General features: G+C 36.1%; 1 protein-coding gene and 1 long non-coding RNA gene across 2 annotated transcripts; both read left to right on the top strand.

The window, feature by feature from the left end:
* Positions 1-692: 692 nt before the first annotated feature.
* On the top strand, positions 693-17,551 carry LOC123865120. The gene is made up of 3 exons (XR_006795910.1): positions 693-783; positions 1,010-1,015; positions 17,540-17,551. It is a non-coding gene; the product is annotated as an uncharacterized LOC123865120 (long non-coding RNA).
* A 374-nt stretch (positions 17,552-17,925) lies between these two features.
* Positions 17,926-23,239, top strand: LOC123865060 (protein lifeguard 3-like). Its single transcript, XM_045905881.1, has 7 exons — positions 17,926-18,384; positions 18,926-19,145; positions 19,793-19,849; positions 20,734-20,824; positions 21,276-21,398; positions 22,052-22,207; positions 22,708-23,239. The coding sequence occupies exons 1-7, from the start codon at positions 18,078-18,080 to the stop codon at positions 22,858-22,860; spliced, it is 1,107 nt and encodes a 368-aa protein (XP_045761837.1). The 5' UTR covers positions 17,926-18,077; the 3' UTR covers positions 22,861-23,239.
* Positions 23,240-25,166: the final 1,927 nt, after the last annotated feature.

Below are 25,166 nucleotides of genomic sequence, written 5' to 3' on the forward strand. Positions count from 1 at the left end.
AGAAACCTCCCCCCCTGCCAGGTCATTAGCTATAGCCAACAATATCTCCGAAGAGAAATTATTAGCCATGTTACCGGGGCGCACCGGCCCGAACACTGCTCTTCCCCTCGGACGCATCCAAAAGGGACCAGCAGCATCCAGGCACACTGGGAGGTTACCTGGCTGGCGCCCCATACCTACCCCACTTGGTATAGTTATCTTTCCTTGAAAATACTAACTATTCGTTCATGAACGCATTTTAATTATTTTTGTGATATATAACCACAAATTCCCGGTTTTTGGATTTTTTCCTTTACTCGTGCTATAAGACCTAGCTATCTGCCTTTCATGGTTCTAGGTAAACAAGAAGTACCCTATAGGTTTTCTTGACAGACACGACAGACAGAGAGATAGACAGACAGACAACTAACTATCCTATAAGGGTTCCGTTTTACTTTTGAGGTACAGAACCCTAAAAACCAGTCTTGTTTAGGTATCCCGGGTCTTTATGCGCATCGCGTCCATCTAGCAACACCTAGAGCATCCGACAGTGGTTTCTACTACTATTTTCACGGCGGTGAATCACTAGTCCCGCGCCTTACCCTCATCTAGCGATGAATAAAAATAAAAATAGTGATTAGTAAAGTTAACTATGTTTTGTATTTATGATAATTTAGAATTTAGAGCTTTAAATGTAATAAAATACGTGTAGAAGTGTTAACCGTGTACTAAGGTTTGCATATTTAGTATTTTAACCTATTGTGATGTATTTATGATGTGAATGGAGTGTTAACTATGATATTGGTAAGTTTGAAAGGGGCGTGTATAGCCTGTCAAACTGTGTTAGATTTATTATTTTGTGTTTATCCTGTGTGTGTTACCGGGACATAAACTGTGTATATATTTGATAATAAAGACATTTTTCAAACAAACAAACAAACTACTATTTTCAAAAATTCGACTGGTAAGATAGTTTTGAAAAAAAAAAAAAAAACTAAGCCGCTTAGGTATTGTACGACTTTGTTAGTAGAAACGAGTACGACTATTGTCTAATAAAACTTAGTGAGCTTGCAAAATGCTGCAAAAAGTAATTGAATTTTAGTTTCAATCAAATGTTTTTCATTTGAGTTGGGTAAAAGTTTCACAGTTTGAGTGTAAAAGTTTGAAGAGAGTTGCTAACTTTAATCCGATTGTCGGTTTCCTTTTTTCACGGCATTAAAGGGGAAGCAGACTACGTGCTGTGTTGTTTTATATTAAACCGACTGCGGTGACGCAATAAGGAGGGTTGTGTTTGACCTGTGTCAAATGTCTTATGTCCGTTCCTATGCCCACTCGTAACTACTTAACGGCTCAACGAATTTTGATGACGTTGCGTTATTATTAGATTCATTTTGATGGCGCGAGTGTCACTGTGTACATAAAATTCTTTAAAAAATCAAAATAACGATTTAATGCGCTTTAATTTGCTTGCTGAAAAGGTGCAGTGCAAACCGCGGTTTTTTAACTTTTTAAAATACTTATTTTTAATTTTGTATTCTAAAGGATTTCTTTTGAATAAATCTTTTAGTAGTATTAAAATTAAATAATGAAGGAAGTACTTAACAAAGCATTTAATTCCCTTAACGTGTTGAAAGTCTGATCAAGTTTTACGATAATATAATCACTTCAACAAGTTAAGTAGTTCTTACCTTACTTCTCTCTTAATTGAATTTGTTCCCCTATTATACGAAGTCATTAGATATATTCTGGTTAGAAGGTCCATTTATCCTTGCCCGTTTGATTAACGAAGCGTCTTTTGTCATTCTTTTAGAGGTAACGCAGACGGCTGCTTTTGGTCTAGAGCAGTTATTCTCCGGAAATCACGATTGTTTACCTTATCAACTAAGGAAAATTTTAGATAGGATGCCGAATAATGCACTCCATCTGGCACTTCTTGGTAATTTTTATGGAAGCAAAGTAGGTAGATATGATACCTACCTGGTTCGCGCGCAAGAAGTCAAGTCTCAGGACTCATTTTTAGGAACTAGTTACAATCAAAGTATGTTTAGATGTGTCATATTTGTTTTGTTAATGTTTGTAACCCAAATATTAAATATTAAAATAATAGAAGTTTATTGAAAGACCAAAAAGATTGATTAATTACGTGGAAAAAGGTAGCTACTAAAAATTGACAAGTTAACATCATGTAAGTAGAACTAAATCGTAGAGACGACCAAGACCGATAAAGGGTTATTGCGCTAAAGTAAGTACTTAATCGAATTAGAGCTCGTTTTACATCAGGCCATTAAAGTAATGTTATAGTAAAAGAGCACCAAATAAGAAATCCATTATTGGGTTGTAAAAGTTAGGGGTTGTGTTAACAATTTTTAACCTTATTAATTATTATTATTAATCTGCCTAAAATATAACCCCTTAATCCTTACCAGAAAAGTACAGATTGACAATGCGCAACCCACTTTATTTGTTTTTGATATGCAAGCCTGCTTAAAAATGTAAAAGACTTATCGGTCGTTTGCGGTAGTTTTAACAATTTGGTCTCATTTTTGGAGTCTTTTATCTGTTTCCGGTCACATTTTCCGGTCTTTGTAATTTTAATTGAAGTTGCTCGGGTTGGTGGGGTTGTTTTTCGGGGGACTATGAAAATTTGCTTTTATCTCAGTTTCGAAAATTTGCTAAATTAACGTGAGAATTTACCATCGATAGACAGTCTATAACTGGGTTAGAACGCTACCGTTTCCTAGAATAATTTTGCTATACAAAGCGGCATATTATAGTCTAATGAAATCACTTATCGCCTGCTGTAACAAAAAGGCTTGGTTATCTAAAGAGCATTTATATTATGGTTTATTTATAATATTATGTTCTGTAACAACGGCAAGATTGCGGCGTGTGGAAGTCCTTACAAGAGACCTATATCAACTAAGGAAAAGTAAGGAGGAGTTGTGGCCGTCTATCGGTTGGCAGTGATATTGATAAGCAAATTGGCTGTGGCAGACAGACACACAGGGGATCCTAAAAGGGTTCCGTGTTTTCAATCGGAAGTACGGAACCCTAAAAACGCATTCAAGCAGGCCAATCCTTTCAAGCATTACGCTGTCATAAAAAGAAGTCAAACTTATAACACCCATCTTTTTTCTAATAAATAATCAGCTTATTTTCTCATCCGATAGAAAATAAACTGACAATCGAATTAAAGTTGCTCGACTCTCCACAGACTTTTATACTCAACCGGGAAAACTTTTCGAAACTCAAATAAAAACAATTTGAGTTGGGATTCATACTGAAATTCAATCAGCCTTTACAACATCCCGCTAGCTATTTGAATGTTGTTAACTGATAAGATATACTTTGAAACTTTTAATAAGCCAGCCGACCTTCTTTTATAAAGTTAATGCATCCATACTAATATTATAAATGCAGAAGTTTGTCTGTCTGCTACCTTTTCACGGCCCATCCTTTTCACCGATTTTGACGTTTGACACAAAGATAGCCTACACCCTTCTATTAATTAATTATTATTATGATTGCTAAGCTAGTGAAGACCAATAATAAATTAATCTATGCTTGCACCCCTAGGACAGACTTAGATTTTTTATTCCAGAAAATTAAAGAGTTTCCACGGGTTTATCAAAAAATCTAAATCTCAAAAATGTGGATGTCGCGGCCATCATCTATTTAGTACAGAGATAGCTTGCATCCTGGGGATTGACATAAGCTACTTTTATCTCGGAAAATGAAAGAGTTCCCTCAGGTTATCTAATTTATAAATATGTTATTATATAATATCCTTTATCAGTAGCGTGGAAATAACCCACCTGAATCTCCGTATTGTTTCCATCTTCTTGTACCTAACTTTGACTTCGGTCGAGGAACTTTTTGTTTGCGCAACTTTAAACTTCTACAATTCCCCAGTTTTCTACATACAGATTTATAGAGTCTAGATTATTTTGTTTTTCATGCTTTGCGAGGCACGGGGGACTTCGTGGTGAGCGACAGCGACACGCGACTGCGACGCGCGACTGCGACACTTGGCTGCGACATGCGACTGCGACACTTGACTGCAACACGCAACTGCGACACGTGACTGCGACATTTGATTGCGACACGTGACATCTTAGTATCACTTGTCGTGGTCACTGTCAATCACCTCATATCTGCATACAAAACAGAGCGCAAAGAAAGTTAAACAGTAGGTATGTTAAGTGTAGTTGAGTTAAGTATAGTTTCACAACTTGAAGAAGTGCCTCATAGAGCGAAGATCGATCGATCTCTTCCATTACAGCGATATTTTGCAGATTGCAATCGATCATCTTGATGTGAAATAATAAAACTTGGTGATACATCTTTTGGACACGAATTTTTCGTAGATACTATTTTCTATGGACTTTATTGGTTGAATTTTTCTAAACTTTAGCCGCAGTAGTCACACTAATATTATAAAGGCGAAAGTTTGTATGTGTGTGTGTGTGTGTGTATGTTTGTTACTCCTTCACGCAAAAACTACTGGACGGATTTGGCTGAAATTTGGAATGGGGATAGATAATATCCTGGATTAGCACATAGGCTACTTTTTATCCCGGAAAATCAAAGAGTTCCCACGGGATTTCAAAAAACCTAAATCCACGCGGGCGAAGTCGCGGGCATCGGCTAGTATTTTATAAAACTATTCATTCGATCGCGCGCTTGATTGCTTAGTCCGATTGGACGCGTCTATAGAATATCTGGTCTGATGTGCCAATAATCTTAAAATTCACTAAAAACACCTAAGAAGATATTAAGGGTAACTCAGCTATTTAGTAGCTATAAGATATGCTAGAATATTAGTAAGATAAAATAGCTTTGTCGAGGAAACAATAACGTACAGCTTATCTGTGATATACCTAGAGGTATTTAGAAGACCATTAGCCAACATTTATGGAACTATTTATCTAGCCTTCGTGTTAACGACACAGTCTAGAGTCTAGACCGATCAAACGGACACTTAACCGCTTACTCTTATTACTACCCGCAAAAGCTCAACAGGGGTCAGTTAAAAAGTGCAGCGTGTATAATATGAACAAAGCCACAGTAAAAGCTCAACTTTAATGAGATTCGCACCCCTGGCCCTAGATTAACTGTTTCAACTCAAAAACCTCGCCTTTTGAGATAAACTCATTTTTTCCTGGCTCGATCATCCGTATGTCAAAGTACTAACCATAGAAATTATCTACAGTAATATTATTATACAGAGTAACATTCTTAAGTTTGGATGTAGAGGGATTTGGATCTCCAGAATAAAATGATGAGATTCTGAAAATTTGCTATAATATTCGCGAACGTAATCGCAATAAAAGTTAATGCCTAATAAACTTAAAAAAAAATATTTTTCTAAACCTTTTTTAAATTTTAACAGTGTCTGAAAAATATTAAAAATTTGTTTTTGTTAGTGTCTGAAATAGTTTATATTTAAGTTGGAAGAGTTTTGATATAGGAGTTCGAATAATGTGTGTTGAATCAACTCGCTTGTCATATTATGTTGAAAATGACGTTATTTCCAAACCTCTAAAGACCTCTGAACCTATTATGTGAATGAAGATACCCAATAGATACGCGATAAGTGTGGTAACTCCTTTAAATAGACAATAGACATGGGTATACGAGATCGTGATCAGAATATCAATTGTAGGGGAGTCAAATAAGAAGTTTTCTAAGATTTGATGGTGTGAATATGGGACGATAATAATTACAACGATCTTCATGCACTATGGAATGTTTGTAAACTAATTATTTATTTGTTCATGAACACCATTTTTTTGTGATGTAACCACAAATTAACATTGTGCTTAAAGACCTACCTACCAAATTACCCAATTCTATGTCAACGCGAAGTATCCTAAGTATAGGAATAGTAGGTTTGATTCACTTTTCTTGACAGACACGACAGACAGACAGACATACAGACAGACAGACAGACATACAGACAGATAGCGAAGTGATAAGGGTTACGTTTGTCTTTTTGAGGTGCGGAACCCTAATGAGATAAATGTTTAATTAAAACTTGTTCCACACATTGATAGGTTATCGGTAAGGTTTCCGAGCGCCAACATCGCTAGCATTTTTAAACGAAAATGTCCAAAGCGATAGAGGCACCGGATAATATGTGAATATGAATAATTTTATTTGTGGCACAAGCACAATCCAGACAAGGTTTAAGCCTAAGCCTTAAGGGAAAGGGGAGTCTTAGTCATGATTAGCATGGCTAATATTCTTTAAAAAAAAAGGTCTCGGCTAAGTATAGTGTGCGCAAAACAATAAATCCAACCTGAACACAATATGACTGCGCATTATACAAAAGCTGCTCAGTCAAGCTTGTGTATTTATGTATTTACAAGTAACAAGCCTCTGGGTTCCGCTGAATTAGGACAAGCCCATTGGGACCAACGCGTTTGGAAATACAAAATTGCTTATAAAACGAGTAACGACTGTCGAATATCCAACTGATACCATCGCGATTCATCTCATACCATTACATAGGAATAAGGGTGGAGGCTAATAACAGAATACCCGATAAGTGTGATAAGTCCCTTCGTTACATAGATATGGAATGGGCGTACGTGCTCCGAATACCAATGTAGCGGGCCAACAGTGGGGTCTTATCATAACAAACAGCTTCCTAAAATTTGACTGTGGCTACCGGTCTTTAGTCTCCGTTTCAATGTTTGCTGCTACCACTACTGGCATAACTATTACTAAAACTTGCTTTTGTGGTTGTTACATTCGTCACTGAGTTGGCTCAATTTATTGTAAGCTAGCTGATGCCCGCGACTTCGTCCGCGTGGATTTAGGTTTTTGAAATCCCGTGGGAACCCTTTCGTTTTCCGGTAAAAAAGTAGCCTATGTCACTCTCCAGGTCTTTAACTATACCCATCCAAGAATCACGTCGATCCGTTGCTCCGTTGTGACGAGATTAAAGGACAAACCAACAAACAAACACTCTCTCTTGTTTGAAGTATAAGTTCAAATTGGTTATTGGTTACAGAATTTAGAATAGGTAGGTACATATAGAAGAGATAAGGAAGATTATTATAGCCAAAGAGAAGTCTAGACGTATTTGGATAGATTAACAATCTAATCTAAACGTAAGATGCTAGACATTCTTTCAGATTACCCCCAGGCTTCATAATAATTTATTAAAGAGCGAAAATATTCTGTAAACATAATAAATCATGATCCATCTGCATTATGAATGGCAAACAATTAATTCTGTTCAGAGTAAATTGAGATTTCGTTAACGGAGCCTTTTACAAAAATAACCGAAAGAAAGTGATAAAATGTTCCGCCGCTAAACTCCTCTAGACAAGCGGGAACAATCTCGAAGCTTTTATTGTTCTTATTATCTTGCGAATTTTGTTTATTGCCTTGTGCAGTGCTTGGAAAAAGTTTGGGATTTGTGGGTGGAGTACTTACCTCCTGTCGAGTTAAGGGGCCTCATCATCACCAACCCATCGCTGGCACACTACTGGGCACAGGACCTCTCAGAATGAGTAGGGGTTTGTCCATAGTCCACATCTTTGTCTAAGTGAGGATACGCAGATTTCATATACGTATGAGAATGTTATGGAGAACTCTCAGGCATGCAGGTTTTTCACGATATTTTTCTTTACCGTTAAAGTAAGTTCATACAGGACATTCTGATGAGGCCAGAAAAGTATGGACTAGAATGAAACTAAAGCCTCAATAGGTCAAAGATTAAAAGTGCCGACTGAAATCCAAAACGTCGTCAGTTCAAACCCCAGCGTTGCACTATTGTCACATCTACTCCTAGCACAAGCTTACGCTTAGTTGGAGAAGAAAGGGGAAAATAGAGGGCTCTCTCCGTCACTCGTTTCATACAATCGTAGTTCTAATTTCATTTGAATACTAAGCAACCAAAGTCCATGAAATTTTGCAGACATATTCTAGAAACTAATATCTAAGTCTGTGGTTTTCCAGATTTCTGTTAAAATATTCGGTTTCAAAGTTACGCGGTCTTTAAAATTTACATACAAATCTTTGAGCCCTTGTAATTTTAAAACTACATATTTTTAGAAAAATTTAAAAGACCACAGACACAGATATTAGTTTCTAGAATATGTCTGCAAAATTTCATGGACTTTGGTTGCTTAGTATTCAAATGAAATTGGAACTACGATTGTATGAAACGAGTGGAAACGAGTGACGGAGAGAGCCCTGTTAACATGGCTAATATTCTTTTTAATAAAAGAAAGTGTCCTAACATTACATTATATACTGTTGACACTAATACACAGTTCACTCTGGTAATGCACTTACGTCAGCTTCAGTCTACTGCTTTATAAAATAGAAAACTGTGGCGCGAATATTCTCCTTAAAAGAAATAGGTGTTTTCTGCCATTGAAATGGTAATGAGGCAGTAATGTCGGAAACGCAATTGTTCCTACAGTGCCTACCGACCTTTAAACGGATACTTTCGGCTATACCCCGTAAGTTATGAGGTTTTAGGCTATCACAATTTATCCTCCCTGATAGTACTCACAGATTTAGCGTTCATTGATGTTTAGCATATTTACGTCAACTTGTATACGAAGTTATAATTAACAGGGCTCTCTCCATCACTCGCTTCATACAATCGTAGTTCTAATTTCATTTGAACATTAAGCAACCAAAGTCCATGAAATGCAGACATATTCTAGGAACTAATATCTGTGTCTGTGGTGTTTTAGATTTTTCTAAAAATATGTAGTTTTAAAATTACAGGGGCTCAAAGATTTGTATGTAAATTTTAAAGACCGCGTAACTTTGAAACCGAATATTTTAACAGAAATCTGGAAAACCACAAACATAGATATTAGTTTCTAGAATATGTCTGCAAAATTTCATGGACTTTGGTTGCTTAATATTCAAATGAAATTGGAACTACGTTTGTATGAAGCGAGTGTCGGAGAGACCCCTCTTAAACTTATGATAAATCTCGAAAACTATAATTACATAAATATAATCAGCTTCACAGTCGACCAATAGACGACAGCTGGAAATTTTTGAAGGGACTTCCACACGCTATGGTCTGTTATGGTGTTACGCAGCCTGATTTAATTCAGCGACTTATCTGTTGTCGTCTATATAATATAACCACTTACACTTTGTCCAACTAGTGTCCATAAATACAATTAAATAATATTATTAATCAATCATCATGACACAGTAAAAAAAAATGCCTAGTAATTTTGCTTACTAAGCTTTTTTGCCCGCGATTTCGTGAAGAATCACGTCTTACACTATGAAAAAAAAGAATTTAAGTCGTTATAAGAATAAAACAGCAAGCCTATAAGAATTCAAATCAAATTAATTTGAGTTTCATAGAAATCCCGTAAATGGAGAATTAAAATTATTAAACTTGAGCTGAAAAGAAAAATAATAACGTGAATGAAACGAGAAATTAAAAGATTAAGATCTTAATAGTGGTATTTTTATCTAAATTAAAAGTACAAACCGTCTGCCTTGGAGCACTTAAGCTAGCCTAGTTCTATTCATTTCAAAAAGAAATATAAACACGGCGTGAACGTTCTCCTTTAAAGAAATTCTTGTTTTCTCCCACTGAAAATGGTAATGAGGGCGGGCGTTAGTTTGTATAGCGGGAAACAACTGTTGCTATAAACGGTTTGATGGATACTATTCAGTTAGTAATAGTTCAGTAATTATGATAGATACTAGCGCATACCCAGCGTGTGCCTTGTACTCTCTTTGTACTCTTGTTGTAAGTAATGTTATTGAAGGCCGCCTTAGGCACTTGCCTATGTACTTGGCTTGTATGTGTAACTAAATATACCATTTTATCATCTTTACTGGATGCTGACTTACGATCCTTTTCCGCTGGCTAAAATCGCAACGGGACTGAATTTAGATACAGGGGTGAGCGCAAAAAAGGAGCATTTTTCGTTCATTATGAAAATGATTGTAACTCAAAATCACTAAAAAATGAGTTACGACGTTTTTACTTGCAGGCGTCGATGTATCCCGTTATTATATTTTTCCGTCTGTTACGTTGTGGGTGACGCTAAATTGGCGGAGAGTGTCGCTTCTTTATGTAGTATGCCTACTTAGGGCCGGCGCACATAATATGGCGGAGCGCAGCGCAGAGCATTTTTCACAGTCAAAATATTATGGAAATTGTCCTCATTGAAATAATATCTAAAATCAATTGTGCATCCGTGCGGATACTCGCGCATCCGCGCGCAGTCCCGCGCGTGCTTGCGCATTCTCTGGCAGAAATTCGCGTAATGTGTCATGCGATTAGAAAACTTCGCGGGCATGCTCTGCGCTGCGCTCCGCCATATGTGCGCTAGCCCTTAGGGAGTAGGTATTCTGATTTCTTTGGTTAAATATATAGAAAACATACCCACATAAAAGGATATTAAGAAATTCCAACGGAATCTTCAAAAACACTTACACCCCCGCAGAAAACGCTGGGAAAAGCTAGTTCGTACCATAAATTGATTTTATCCCCCTATTAAGTCGAGACATCAGGGCGGGAGTCCATTCCTTCTAACTTATTTCACTAACGAAGTTATTTCGTCGCATTGTGACACAATTAAGTCTCATTTTTCAAGTCTTTTATGTCCACATTTACATTAAGTCGTCCTCGTTTTAAGTGATGCTATTAGAGGACTAAAATAGCTTTAGGTGTAGTACGGGGGAGTAAAACGTGCTTGCTTACTTTTTATCCACAACGTGATGGATACGGTATATTTATGTGTTTGGCATATTTAGGAAGATGGTCTAGCTGTAAATTTTCATACAAAAAGCTATGTTTTGATCGGAAACAATATTTCAAGAATAAATTAATGTATTACGTAAAAGGTTTCACTTATGTACATTTTTTAGGTTTCCATCCCCGTCTGTCTGTGCGTCACATCCATTTTAAAAATCGGTCAATTGTGAGTCGGACTCGCACACGAAGGGCTCCGTACCATCGCATAAAAGAAATACCACTTTTTATATATTTTTTTTTATTTTCATGGCGGGCATTTTGAATATTTTATTATTTGCTGTTATAGCGGCAATAGAAATACACATTCTGGGATTTCAAGTCTCAACCTATTACAGTTCACGAGATAAGTACAGCCCCTGACAGACAGACAGACGGGGAACGAAGGTTTAGTAATAGGGTCCCGATAGCACTCTTCGGGTATACGGAACCCTAAAAATAATTTAAGAGCTGTATGGTTGAAATATGCTTAAAAAAGAACAGTCGACGATAGGATGATCATGATGATGATAGAAACAAATAACAAGATAACAAATAATTTATTTCCACAAAAGATTAATAACTAAGTACAATTAAATTTACATCTTATTAAATACCTACAATCCTAAGTACCTACAACAAAGTGAACTGTAAGCATATACAATTAGTAAGATAACTTAGTTATTAAGACAATTTTGAGTGTTGCAAGATCAAGGACTGGCTATCCTAGCTAGATTTTTATATCTGTGTTAAGGATAGCCAGCCCTCTCCCTCAGTTATCTAAAAATAAATAGGGAAATAAAAAAGTAGGGTGCACAGTGTGTGGGTGTGTGTTTGTTGTGAGTTTCTGTGTGTATGTAGAAACATACCCGCATACATATTAACCGCAGGCATATTTATTCTGAAAAAATACAATTTAAATATAATATATTTTCTTCCCATCAAACAAATTATTCTAACGCAGACTTCTGCAGTGTCCAAACAAAAGCAAACTTTATATGACTAATTTTACAACAATTATTATGTTCGTCCTTTACTGTTAATTTATGTTCTAAAAGGGAAATGTAAAATATATAATTATTCATTCAAATGCCTCCCCAGACTCAACTTTTGGTTTGTTTCCAAAATGCTACAATTTTAGTAAGTGCCTCTACTAAATCTTTTGATTGTTATTATCTAGACTGCGAAAAAAGAGGTACGAGTACCTGCCTACTACCTAAATTGATGAAATATGCAGTCTGAGGAATTCAAAATTTTTAGTACATTGCTTAGGACAGTCCGGAGGGATTTTTCTATAGGTGACTGGACAAATAAATTTAGAACTTCTAATAATCATTACCCACCAATGACTAAGGTCGTTGTTACCCAAATAAATCTAATAAAGGATTTCACTGTCAAGTAAGGTAAAAAGGAAAACTTGATTTACATACCCTAGATTTTCGTTTGCAAGCGAGGTCGCACATTAAAGAAAATGAACCGAAATTTGAAGGTAAATTAACTTAGAATTAGCACATTAATTTGATTTTCAAATTAGCATGCCACAATATACTTCTGTCGTGACAAGAATTTGCAAGTTCTGTCTTATAAATTGTGTAGCCAATTTTAAGTCTAGACTCATAAATATAGTAGCTTTTTATTGTCCGAAGTTTTTTTGTCTTTTAATGGGCTTTTTTGTGTAAACTTTTACATTAAAAGTGATGCTTTGCAGCGTCAGTGTAAGTTTCAAGCAGTGTCTGGATGTTAAAAAAGAGATTTCATGAATTCTAAAATGAACACCGAGATGTAATTTATAGTGGACGATGAGGAGCTTTATTAAAAGTTTACGTAATTTTTAAAGATAAAGAAGATGGAATGTTAACTTTTCATAGTTATCCAATAGTTTTGGCCTATAATTAGTTCATAATTTTGTATTATTTTTGCCAGATTACGAAAGTTTACATTATAGTGACCACAAACATGCAGAATTTCAATTTTCTAGATACAACGGCTTAAGTAAAACTTTGATATGCCAGTCAATCAGCTTAGATGCACCGATAGATAGAAGATTTGCGCTTTACGAGAATCTTGGAACGCACTTGTCTTGAATTTGCCTATATGAATTTTCAGTTAGTTCATCCTGTCAAATGTATAAATAGAATATAGATTCATAAAAAAAGCAGTGGTAAGGTCCAGGTTGAAGCGTGCTAGCCTTAAATTTGCCTATATGTATTCTCAGCTGTTAGTTTTAGAAAGATAGAAAAATAGTCTTTCGCTTCACGAGAATCGTAGAATAACAATGGTGAAGTCTAGGTTGGTACGAGCTTGCCTTAAATTAGTCTTTTTCTATTCTCACTTAGTTTATTATTCTGTTTTATGAATAGATAGATAGAAAATAGTCTTGCACTTCACGAGACTCATAGAAAAACAATGTTAATGTCTAGGTCGGAGTGAGCTTGCCTAGAATGTGCCTATTTGTATTCACCCTTGCCTTGAAGGAACTTAAGTTACATGCACAGCGTTACGGACGTGGCAGGAGACCGGGCGCCGGAAGGGCGTTCCACACCTAAGCAGATCGTATCAGAAAGAGCTAGTTGTGTTCTAATATATTGTTCAAACTTTAACTCCTATCTCTTATGTGGACTTCTTTATTATACCCTATAAGCGTCCCGAATTCGTACGTAAACGGTACGAAACTCAAAAATATCCAATTTCAAATATTCTTGTTTAAACGTTTCCCAATATAAAGCTACCCACTCTAGCGTAAGAAACTCGAAGCGACTTAGTTCCACCGATAGTGTCGCAGAAGATTAGGACATAGATTTAATGCTTACTGTTTACACACACGTATTTGTGTTGTGCTCCCGAACGTGGAGATAATTTTTTGCGACCATTTGTTACAATAGACTAGGACAAACGGTACAATAGACTAGGACAAACGGTACAATAGACTAGGACAAACGGTACAATAGACTAGGATAAATGTTTTTGTTATTCAAGGAACCGCAAATCTAACGCCTTGGAATTTTATCTTCTCAGCGATGACTATAAGTAACATTTTACTGAGTAAGGTTTAAAATCTAAAGTTACGTTATGGTTACCGTTAAGTTTTGCCCCCTAATTAAAAGCAAAGTGGGTAGCATAAGTATTCATAACCCCATAAACATTATTAAGATTCAAGGTATTGGCACATGCTATATTGTAAAAGCACAATATATTGGTACGTAGTGCATGGTATAAATTCTTTGGTATTGGTACAAAAGCAAATCCTTAATCGTTCAAACAATTTTGCTGTTATACTGACGGTCAAAGTTTAGAAGTACCACAAAGGATAACTGCTGGTGATATCATCTTCACCGATAGACGTCTGCTGGATATACCAGGTCTCTTGTAGGGACTTCCATATACCACAGTCTTGCGCCGCCTGAATCCAGCGGCTCGCTGTGACTCGCTCGTTTGTCCACCTAGTGGAGGGTCTTCTTCTTTCCGATGTGAGGTTCCCATTCCAGTGCTGTAGGAGCCCAACATCTATCAGGTTTTCGAACTATGTACCATGCCTTTTGCCACTTCAGTTAACAGGGCTCTCTCCGTCAGTCGTTTCATACAATCGTAGTTCCAATTTCATTTGAATATTAAGCAACCAAAGTCCATGAAATTTTGCAAACATATTCTAGAAACTAATATCTGTGCCTGTGGTGTTTTAGATTTTTCTAAAAATATGTAGTTTTAAAATTACAGGGGCTCAAAGATTTGTATGAAATTTTTTAAGACCGCGTAACTTTGAAACCGAATATTTTAACAGAAATCTGGAAAACCACAGACATAGATATTAGTTTCTAGAATATGTCTGCAAAACATGGACTTTGGTTGCTTAATATTCAAATGAAATTGGAACTATGATTGTATGAAACGAGTGACGGAGAGAGCCCTCTTAAACAAGGTAACTCATTGAGCTATGTCGTCGATTAAATATTATGACAATATAATATACTCAATGGTTAAGTTTTCAATAATAGTGATTAACAATATATTATTATTATGTACTCATCAATATTGTCATAAAAGCCATACCAGTATTCAGTACTGGAGAGGGTACTGAATATTTAAAATATTTGCAATTTAATCGGCAAATTCAGAGCAGGAAGCAGGCTTACTTTAATATTCGGATTCCATTCCGGGACGCCGTATTTCCGCATCTTATCGCTGGAATGCACTTGCTAACACTAAATGTACCTACCTGTGTTTGGTTTTACAAGTATATTCTAATAAAAATATTAATTTAACAAGTAAGTATGTTGATGTTTGGAAATCTTTAACCATCCAACCCATCGCAGGCTCACTTGCGAGGTCTACTCTCAGAATGAGAAGTGCTTAGGCCATAGACTACTATGCTAGTTAGGTGCGGACATCGATGTATAGGTGCGGATTGATAGACTTCGCACACAATAATTGAGAACAGTATGGAGAATTCTCAGGCATTCTCAGGCTTCCTTACGATGTTTTCCTTCACAGTTAAAGCAAGTGATATAATATGTATAATTGCTTAAAACTACAAAACGTTAGAGGTGCATGCGCGGAATCGAACCCCAAACGCCCCGAATAGGAGGCCGAAGTCAACCACTCATGTGTCAAACCCCAGTATAATAATTACAATATGGTAGTAGGTACAGCATAATATTATTCTGTTATTTTTTTCCCATACCCCATATAACAGTTACAATAATATTATGGTATCATGCGAATTAATTCCGAGTACTTTTGACGCTTGCATTTGGATATCTTGATCAAACGCCAAAACACCAGGAAACTATCCCTCATCAATTCAGTATTTCTATGCGAGCGATGTCGCGTAAAATCTCGTGTTCCATAAAACGGAAAAGAAATCAAAATTTTTATTTATTTATTTATTTATTTCATTGCTGTCATGTACTAACAACTATATAACTTAAAGCTAAAGAAGTATAGTTACATGACGCCCTGTCAGGGCATCGCAATTTACAATATATTAATTACATTTATCATACACAATCATTAAACTATTATCTACGACAATTACAATCATTATAAATTAAGATTAATTTTAATCTTACATTATTATTAAATTATTAAATTAGTAATGCTAAATAAATTAAATAAATAGTTTCTATTTGTAGGTATGTCATGTAGTGAGTAATAGGTATGTCAAATTAAAACTAAGTTTACAGATTCAAGAACAAACAGTACATAGTTAATCGTGAAATTGAGGTCATATACGTAAAAGTAGGTGCAGTTAGTTAAGTTTTGTGTGTAGCGAGACATTATAATTAAGTTTATTACATTACTTATCTCGAAATTCGCAAGAAACATTGAAATATTCCCTATTTAACTGTTAAAGTTTGCGGAGAAGTTTAAAATTCATGAAGTAATTTTTCCGCGACACCGGGAAAAAATACAGCGGAATAAATTTATATAGCGGGTTTGAATTTTTAAAGTGCACTCGACATAAAGGGGAACTTTAGTATTAAAACACGCAGGACGTGTTTGCTGCGAGTAATATTGAGGGAAACATTCGCTATTATACTGTGAGCAGTATTAAGGTGCCATTCCACTGCTGCGTACGCTATGCGTGGGGGTTCTTCAGCTTTTGCCTGGTCGATCCATTTCACTGAAATATTTCATGTTTGGGAGGTACTTAGTAACTAGCCTATGTAACTTTTAGAATATTGCAGCTTCATAACAACTTTTATAAGTGAAGGACACGACGTCCTTTATAGAACCTACTTAGCCTTACTTTGAACTTAGCTGTTTCTTAATAAATTGTAACTAATATATAATAATGGTTATAACTGTAACTGACAGACAGACACCGAGGTGAACCCATAAGGCCTTGTTCAGGACGGATGTTATGCGCTTTGAAGGTTTTTAAGCACTTTGATGTGCGGGTTGAGAAAAATGCAGTACGGAACACTAAAAATATCTCGTATTTTATATAAATAATGGTTAAGTGCATACGCATATTATAAAAGTCCCTGCCACAACTCGGCAAATGCGAGCATTTAAATGAATGAATTGCTCATTTAAATGAATTACAATTTTCTCAGATACTGCGAATGTAACTTTGTGAATTTTTATTTTCAGCAAGAGATATGAACCACACTGTGGGTTGTTCCGTTGGATTTATCATAATATTTAATTTTGCGGTTCACTGAATCATAAACAAATTGATCATAAAAATCTTTATACACTTATCGTTCCTGAATTATAGTATAGTTTTCTTTGATAACTATAAGTAACTAGCTGATGCCCGCGACTTCGTTCGCGTGGATGTAGTTTTTTTCCGGGATAAAAAGTAGCCTATGTGCTAATCCAGAGTATAATCTATCTCCATTCTAAATTTCAGTCCAATCCGTCCAGTAGTTTTTGCGTGAAGGAGTAACAAACATACACACACACACACACACACACACACACACACACATACAAACTTTATAATATTAGTGTGATAGTGTGCCGACTATCTTTGATACTAGTTCATTCTCTAATGCTTTAAAATTATTACATCCTCCAATGTTTTCCTAAATCCTTTTCATAAGCCTGAAAGTATCGTACGTAATCACTTTATATTTAGTCTTCTCGTGTCTACCGTTTATCATCTATCTGTCTGGATGTGTCCATTGCTGAACATAAGTCTTGAAGGGAGCGCGCCACCATATAAAGTCCTCTAACTTCCTAATCCGTCCACTTCTTGCTGCCATTTTGAAGTCGATGCTTCATGGGCCTGGTGATCTGTGTAATAAAAGTCAAAAATTTAAAAAAAAAACGTTGAATGGATTTTAATGTTTTAACCACATTAGTGTTCTGAAGAAACTCATTTTTATCAAAACTCTTTTATATTTCAGATGTTTACAATTCAGCTTCAAATGGTTTTAGAGAAGAATAAGGCTATCCGAATTGGTATTGACGATTATTACTTAGCCACCTTCTTGCACATATCTATTTTAGATATTATATTCATTTCATAATCTACTAGAGGATGTCAGCGACTTCATCCGCGTGGATTTAGATTTTTATAGATCCCGTGTGAATATTAGTATGGATGTATTTAATAACGTATGAAAGAAGATTCATAAAACCTCTTAAAAATGGTTATTAAATGCTTGAAGAAGATTTGAAATAAGATCAAAGACGTTTCAAAGAAGAATATTTTTGATGGATGACATTTGACGAAAGGAATTTTTGACAATCAAGGTCCATGCCAATGGTCCATGCAATCAATAAAATAATAGCATTTTCATATTATTCACTTTATTTGGTCTATACACTTTGTTTAATTATTTATTTTCTATGAACTCATTAATAGAGTATTTCCCAATGTAATTATAAATTATATTATTTAAGACAAATGATAGGTAATACTGAAAGGTCAGTAGAACTTATTGAGTTGGAAGATAAACTAAATAAGAATGAAGAAGCGGAAATCATCATTAACATTGGTGAAATTCCAATTGTTAATAAAGTTGCTAAGCAGTTTGTTAAATTTACAAATATCACAGAACAGAACTCCAAAGAAAATACTAAGAAGAATTCTAAAGAATTAACTTACGCCATAGAAACTGAAAAGCAAGATAATATTGATCAACAGAGCACAGTAATTGAATTGGTAGATAAGCAACGAAAAACTCCCAATGTTTGGGTACAATTTCAACAAGGTAAGATGTGTCTTATAATGATTATCCTATGGCTATAATAAGTTTTTTTTATTATAGCCATAGGATAATTTAGTTTGGTTTTATGTATCTATTCGTCGATAATTTCTGGATTTCGACACAATAAACTCCAAAGCACATCACACCTTTTTATTGTTGTGGACGCGGTTTTTTATACAATTTATATAATACTAGCTGACGCCCGCGACTTCGTCCGCGTGGATTTAGGTTTTTGAAATCCCGTGGGAACTGTTTGATTTTCCGGGATAATAAGTAGCCTATGTGCTAATCCAGGATATTATCTATCTCCATTCTGAATTTCAGGCAAATCCGTCCAGTAGTTTTTGCGTGAAAGAGTAACAAACATACACACACACACACACACACACACACACACACACACACACACACACACACACACACACACACACACACACACACACACACACACACACACACACACACACACACACACACACACACACACACACATACAAACTTTCGCCTTTATAATATTAGTGTGATATTTTTGTTTTACGTTTAGAGGTCAAAGATGGCCCAGGCAAACAAATTGACGTTGGTAGACAAAATGGGCCAGGCGGGAGAAATTATCAATATTCTCAATATTATCACGACCAAGGCGGTGTTGGAGTCCCCTTAGATTATAACCCAGAGACGAGGAATGGCTTTGTGATGCTTGTCTTTACCATCGTATTGGTGATGCTAGCTTTAACGTTTTTGTACGTTGTCTTCGTTTTGAACACGTAAGTACATCTTTCTTTTACAAGTCATCACCATCATCATCATTATTGTCATCATCATCACCGACAGAGGCCCATTGCTGCTTCATAGCTGCTTCTGTTGCGGTCTGAATGCAGCGACTCCCTACGACACGTTTGATGTCGTCTATTCACTTGGTAGAGGTCTTTCAACGCTCATCTTTCCGGTGCGATGTTGACTTGTCATCCTTTACGAGTACTCAAGAAGATTTTTTTATTCTGTTAGAAGATGTCCTGCGACCTCACCTGGTGGTAATAGATAAACGAAGTTTAGTTTTGTAAGTATATATAAAGTATTTTTAAGTAATCTGCAGTCTAATGGTGAAGCATTCGTTAGAACGAAGAAAATTGGTTCTTCGCTGGAATAAATTATAATTAAGTTTCAAGCTAAGATGAAATGTGCCCCAGAACGTAATTTGTCACTATGACTACGCATTCTTGTCCATCCTACCCTTTAGAGGCTTATATAAAGCCTGAAACCAGAAGCTCGCGAGCCTGTGAGATCGAGGACGATAAGTGAGCTACCGACATTAATTTTCTAGCTAAACGAAAAATATAAAGAGAAAAAGCCTTCATCAAATAATACAGTAAGCACATAAGTTTATAATAAACATATGTATTTTGTATTGCAGGCCTAGTGTTTTGGAGTTCTATCAAATTCATCGTCGACCATTGGCATTTCTTTCTGCGTGAGTACATCTTATCCAAAATTCAAAGGAACGAAAGTCAAACTTTAAATCTATACAAATAAATACATCTGTTCTTGCAATGATATTCCTGGTCTCTCTTGCTAGTCTGACTGCACGCTACAGGCTTAGACCATACTTAGAACCTACCATCCAGACTTTATTCTTACATTTTAAGGAATATCACACACATATCAACTCGAGAACGGAACGGCCATAACTCGAGTATTGTTCGAGTACACATTCCGAACCAGTGGTAAATTATTTTGAACGATTCAAAAGCACTTGTAAAAGTTTATTTGTTAACCCCCGACCCAAAAAGAGGGGTGTTATAAGTTTGACGTGTGCATCTGTGTATCTGTGTATCTGTCTGTGGCATCGCAGCACTTAAACTAATGAACCGATTTTAATTTAGTTTTTTTTTTGTTTGAAAGGTGGCTTGATCGAGAGTGTTCTTAGCTATAATCCAAGAAAATGGGCTCAGCCGTTTGAAAGTTATGAGCTCTTTTCCAGTTCTTACTGTAACCTTCACTTGTCGGGGGTGTTATAAATTTTTAATTTACACTTGTATAAAATTAATTCTATTCCATAACTCGAAAACCTAGTATTCTTTGTACGAAACTGTGTATTACAACGCACACTTACCTACCTACTAGAGCGTCGTAACGGCGTCGTCTCGCCTCAAGACAAGCTTGCGAACTGCAAGGCAGTGCGTGTTGTGCCTCCTTTCGGTGCCTCGGTTGACACCTGTGACGGCGACACGACAAGGCGAGGCAGTGATGATCCATTTCAGGGTTGACGGGATATTTGCTGCCACTAGACAAAATCAAGAAAGACACCGTTTCTTGACTTGACCGGCGTGCCTTACAGTTTTTGGTTTTTTCCAGTGGGGTCATGATTACCTTGTCCTACGCTATGGTATGCTGCTTGCCGTGTATGAGAGTAGCACCCTGTAATTACATCGTGCTCTTTATAGCGGTGAGTTTTATTTTAATTTATATATGCTGTCATATTATACGTATATGCTATCATTCTTTTAGGGTCATCATCATCATATCATCATATACCCATCACAATCCCATTACTGAGCGCGGGTATCCTCCGAATAAGAAGAGCTTAGCCACGCTAGCCAAGTGCGGATTGGTAGACTTCATACATCTTTTTGAAAACATTATGAAGAACAGCTCTCCTGACATTTCTCCATAATGTTTCGTAATGTCGTAGATAAAGGCTTTAATGTATGTTAAAGCTAATAATATCTACTTAATTGTAGTGGTATTTCATTGTTTAAAGTGTACACAACTCCGAAAAGTCAAGAGGTGCATACCCGGGATCAAGCAAGTGACCTCCTAAATAGGAAGCCAATTTCCTTAACCACCAGGCCCTCTTCCAGGGTACCAGGCCGATGTTTAAAAAAACTTTGTTTCAGGTTGCAGCGATGAGTAACCTCGCAGCTGTAGGGACGGCTATTGTCCAAACTCATATAATAATGTTTGCGCTTCTTGCTACGAGTGTTACTGTGGCGATTTGCCTGTTACTTGCTATGTCTAAAGTGAGTAATTATTTACATTGTTTTAGATTAATAATTGTTCGATGGTACGGAACCCTCGTGTGCGAGTCTCACTCGCCCTTGGCCGGTTTTTTCCAATATCACGGCGCGAGCGGCATGCTAGCTGGCAAAGTGAAAAATTCTATAAATTGTCGAAATTCTTTTTATAATTAAATGACACTGGGAGCGCGCCATTGTAGTTACAAATTTTTCAGTTTTAGGGTTCAAGAGAAAAAAAGGAGCCTTTGTAGGATCACTTTGTTGTCTTCTGTCTGTAGTTATATCTGTCGAGAAAACGTATATGGGTAGGCCTACTTCCTGTTAACTTAGACTAAGAATCAGACAGGTAGTCGTGAAATTAGGCAGGTTCTCGTAGCATAAAGGAAAAAATCCGAAAACTGTAAGTATTAGTGACATCGCAAAAAAAAATTGAATGTAAGTAGGTATTCGAAAAAATTAAAAGATTACTAAATCACATACCTATAGGTGGCACTGACCGTCATTAACTTGCAGTGCCCTATATCATGCATTTATGCACCGTACAAGATAGATATGTGTTTATCTTGTATGATGGTGGCACAGAACCCTTCGTGTGTGAGACAGACTAGCACTTGGCCGATTTTTTCAATAATTAACTTGTGTTATTATGTTTTCAGTTTGACTTCACAGCGTGGTACTTGTACATATTAGTGATTGGTGTTGTGTTGATGGTTCTGTCGCTGGGTGTCAGTATCGCATCTATTGGTTTCGGCATCTACTTTAAACCACTGGTCTTGGCTATTCTCTACATCTCGACTATATTCCAAATAATCGTAAGTTCTTCTCGCAAAAAAAATAATTATTCGGGGTATTATGTTAGTAGTACCTATGTACTAAAAGAATCAGTTGACAATACATAATCGTCTTGTACAGTACTCAGTAGTGGAACACCTCAAATAGCTAAGCCACTCAGCTTGTGATGAGACGTAAGGCCCCTCACACAAACCTCTATGGCTAACATGTGAGGTACCCGATGTCCTAACGCCGATTCAGTGCACCATGTTTCCAAAGATATGTGAAATCTGCTAATCCGCACTTATTTGTGCTATAAGACCTCCTTACCTACCTGCCAAATTTCATGATTTTAGGTCAACGGGAAGTACCCTATAGGTTTTCTTGACGGACAAGACAGACGGACAGACGGACAGGCAGACAGGCAGACAGGTAGACAGATAACAAAGTGATCCTATAAGGGTTCCGTTTTTCCTTTTGAGGTACGGAACCCTAAAAAGGTCAATAATTGATTGAAAAAAAAATTGTTTTATTTTTACAGGTATTAGTCATGGAACTCCAGATGATACTAGGTGGCAAATCGATAGAGATCAGCGAAGAAGACTATGCTCTGGCGGCGTACATGCTGTACACATCTATTGTCAATTTGTTCCTGCAGATTTTGCAGATTTTAGCCAATTTGGACAGCGATTAAAAATAGGTGCAATAAACTGGAGAGCAATAATTTGGAAGACCATGAAAGATGGGAAACAAATATCGATAAAAAAAATTACAATAACATTTTGTATTTTTTTTTAATCAAAGCCTAATCGCAAGAATTAAAAAAATTACGAAGAACCTATAAATATTTGCGACCTACGGCCTTATTCGGCCAAAATTTATATCCTCTTTATTCCCTATCCCGTAGGAATTTCAAAATATTCGGCTTTATTCCTTGTCTTCATTGTAAAGGGAACCGCTGTGCAAGGTTTCAGCTTTTTTAGTCCAATGGTTTGGGCTGAGCGTTGATGGATCATTAAGTGAGTCAGTACTGTTTTAATATGTATAAATTGATCGATGAATCCATGCAACCTACGTGACGTTCACGTCATCTTGTCGCTCCCGCCTCATGTCCCATTTTTTTTAAATTAAAAATAACGAGCAAACCTGCACGCTGGGTCAACTGATGTTCCTCACGCTCTTGACGCGCAGGTATGGCCGTAGATTTAAGGCCACATTATTGCTCGCCGATTTATTGCAGTAGGTACTATTTTAGGAGTCTGAAATATTATGAACTTTTGTAACTTAAGTCTGCACTTGATTGACATGTTCAACTTTATGTTATAGTGTTTATTATATATTTTTTTATAAACTTTTTGATTTTCTTTTATAAGTCCAATGTCTATCATTATTATTTTGGATTATCCACTGTTGGACGCTTCGGCTCGGCTCTAGTGACCATTGTACGGTAGCCTGTCCATAACGTGCTTTATTTTTGTGACAAAATAGTTTCTCTGAAAATGGTAAATGAAAGTGTCTTATATCAAAGCGTAAGAGAGTCCTTCACGTTTTTTGTAGACGCTCTCAGACGTCGTCAAATAATAGTTTGTTTTGCCTCTTGACGATTTGAGACAGCTTTTGTAAAGCTTTGACTCAGGTGTATACGTCTCAGCTTTGACTCAGGTCTAGACATAGGTATAAATGCTGAAACCCTATCGACTTTCGAAACGAAAGGCCCGTTAATTCAAGCTTATATAGCTTAGTGCGTAAAGCAGTTTATGGATTTTTCGAATTTTTCAGGCGATTTTTTATTCTACTCCAATTTAGTAAGTATATAATAATAAATCAAATAGGACATGTTTGAATACATACCTAATCAATTTAAAAAGGAGGTGATAGCTTGCTGCTAGCTTAAAGTAACAAAATGTTAATGGAAGACCTCGCAAACCAGTAGATTAAAGTAGTTTATTATACTCTATAATATACTTCTTCTCTGGCTTATTACGCTAAAACTAGCTTTGAAATTTTAGTACTTAAAATACTTTTATTCCATGAGCACCCGGAATTTAATAAACTGCGGAAGAAATTCTCAAGATATTTTTAAAGATAATATACTACATTTCACGCTTACACTAATAAAAGTAGCCTAAGTCAATATTGAGGGTTGTGTAAGTTGTCTTTATTGAATATACTTAATGTTGACCTAGGTCGAAATTCATAATTATTCTATCCGTTAATAACTTAGTAAGTTTACAATAAATAATTATTGTCAAAAATTGTTATCTTTCTAACAAATTATCAGAGTCACTAAGTTACCTATCGACAGACTACGTATAGATAAATTGATTTGATTTCGGCTAAAAGTTTTTTTTTTATCATGACTAACATCCCATTTCCCCTCGCCAGCTTGTGCTAGGAGTGGGTACGATAATAGTGCAACGGGTGGGATTTGAACCGCCGACCTTTCGGATTTCAGTCCGCTCCTATAACCGTTGAGCTATTGAGGCTACTACTTTTAATTAACTTTGTAGGTTCGAATTTGGCCTTTCCTGGTTATTTTCAATAACTTCTATCGTACTTTGTTATCTTAAATTAAGTTGTATGCGGTACAAGTAGATACTCATATGATAGCTTAAAGCCAAAGCAATAGTTTCTAGGTATTTTGGCCATGAATTTTGTAAAGAATAAAATACTTTAAATAGATAGGTATCTAGGTAGGGTTTTGAATATTATCTTGAAAACGAATAAATTTCAGTGTTGCCACTTTACTAAAGATGAAGTTTTAGCGTGTTAGCACATTCTTAAATATTTCACACTTATGAAATTCGTCAAAACAATAGTTTCTTGGTATTTTGGCTATGAATTTTGTAAAAGATAAAATAGGTAGGTATCTAGATAGGGTTTTGAATATTGAAAAACTTGAAAAAGAACAAATTTCAGTGTCGCTACTTTACTAATGATGGAGCTTTAGCGTGTTAGCGCATTCTTAAATTTTTCACACTTATGAAGTTCATTTCAACA

The sequence above is a fragment of the Maniola jurtina genome, chromosome 5 (genome assembly GCF_905333055.1).
Source record: "Maniola jurtina chromosome 5, ilManJurt1.1, whole genome shotgun sequence".
NCBI classification, from domain to species: Eukaryota; Metazoa; Arthropoda; class Insecta; order Lepidoptera; family Nymphalidae; genus Maniola; species Maniola jurtina.

What these genes read in the sequence shown, in the direction of transcription:
- LOC123865060 (XM_045905881.1), top strand. Translation starts at nt 18,078, where the DNA reads ATGATAGGTAATACTGAAAGGTCAGTAGAACTTATTGAGTTGGAAGAT. An exon ending in TGTTACTTGCTATGTCTAAA is followed by an intron (nt 21,399 to 22,051) that starts GTGAGTAATTAT and finishes TTATGTTTTCAG; the next exon opens with TTTGACTTCACAGCGTGGTA. An exon ending in CGACTATATTCCAAATAATC is followed by an intron (nt 22,208 to 22,707) that starts GTAAGTTCTTCT and finishes TTATTTTTACAG; the next exon opens with GTATTAGTCATGGAACTCCA.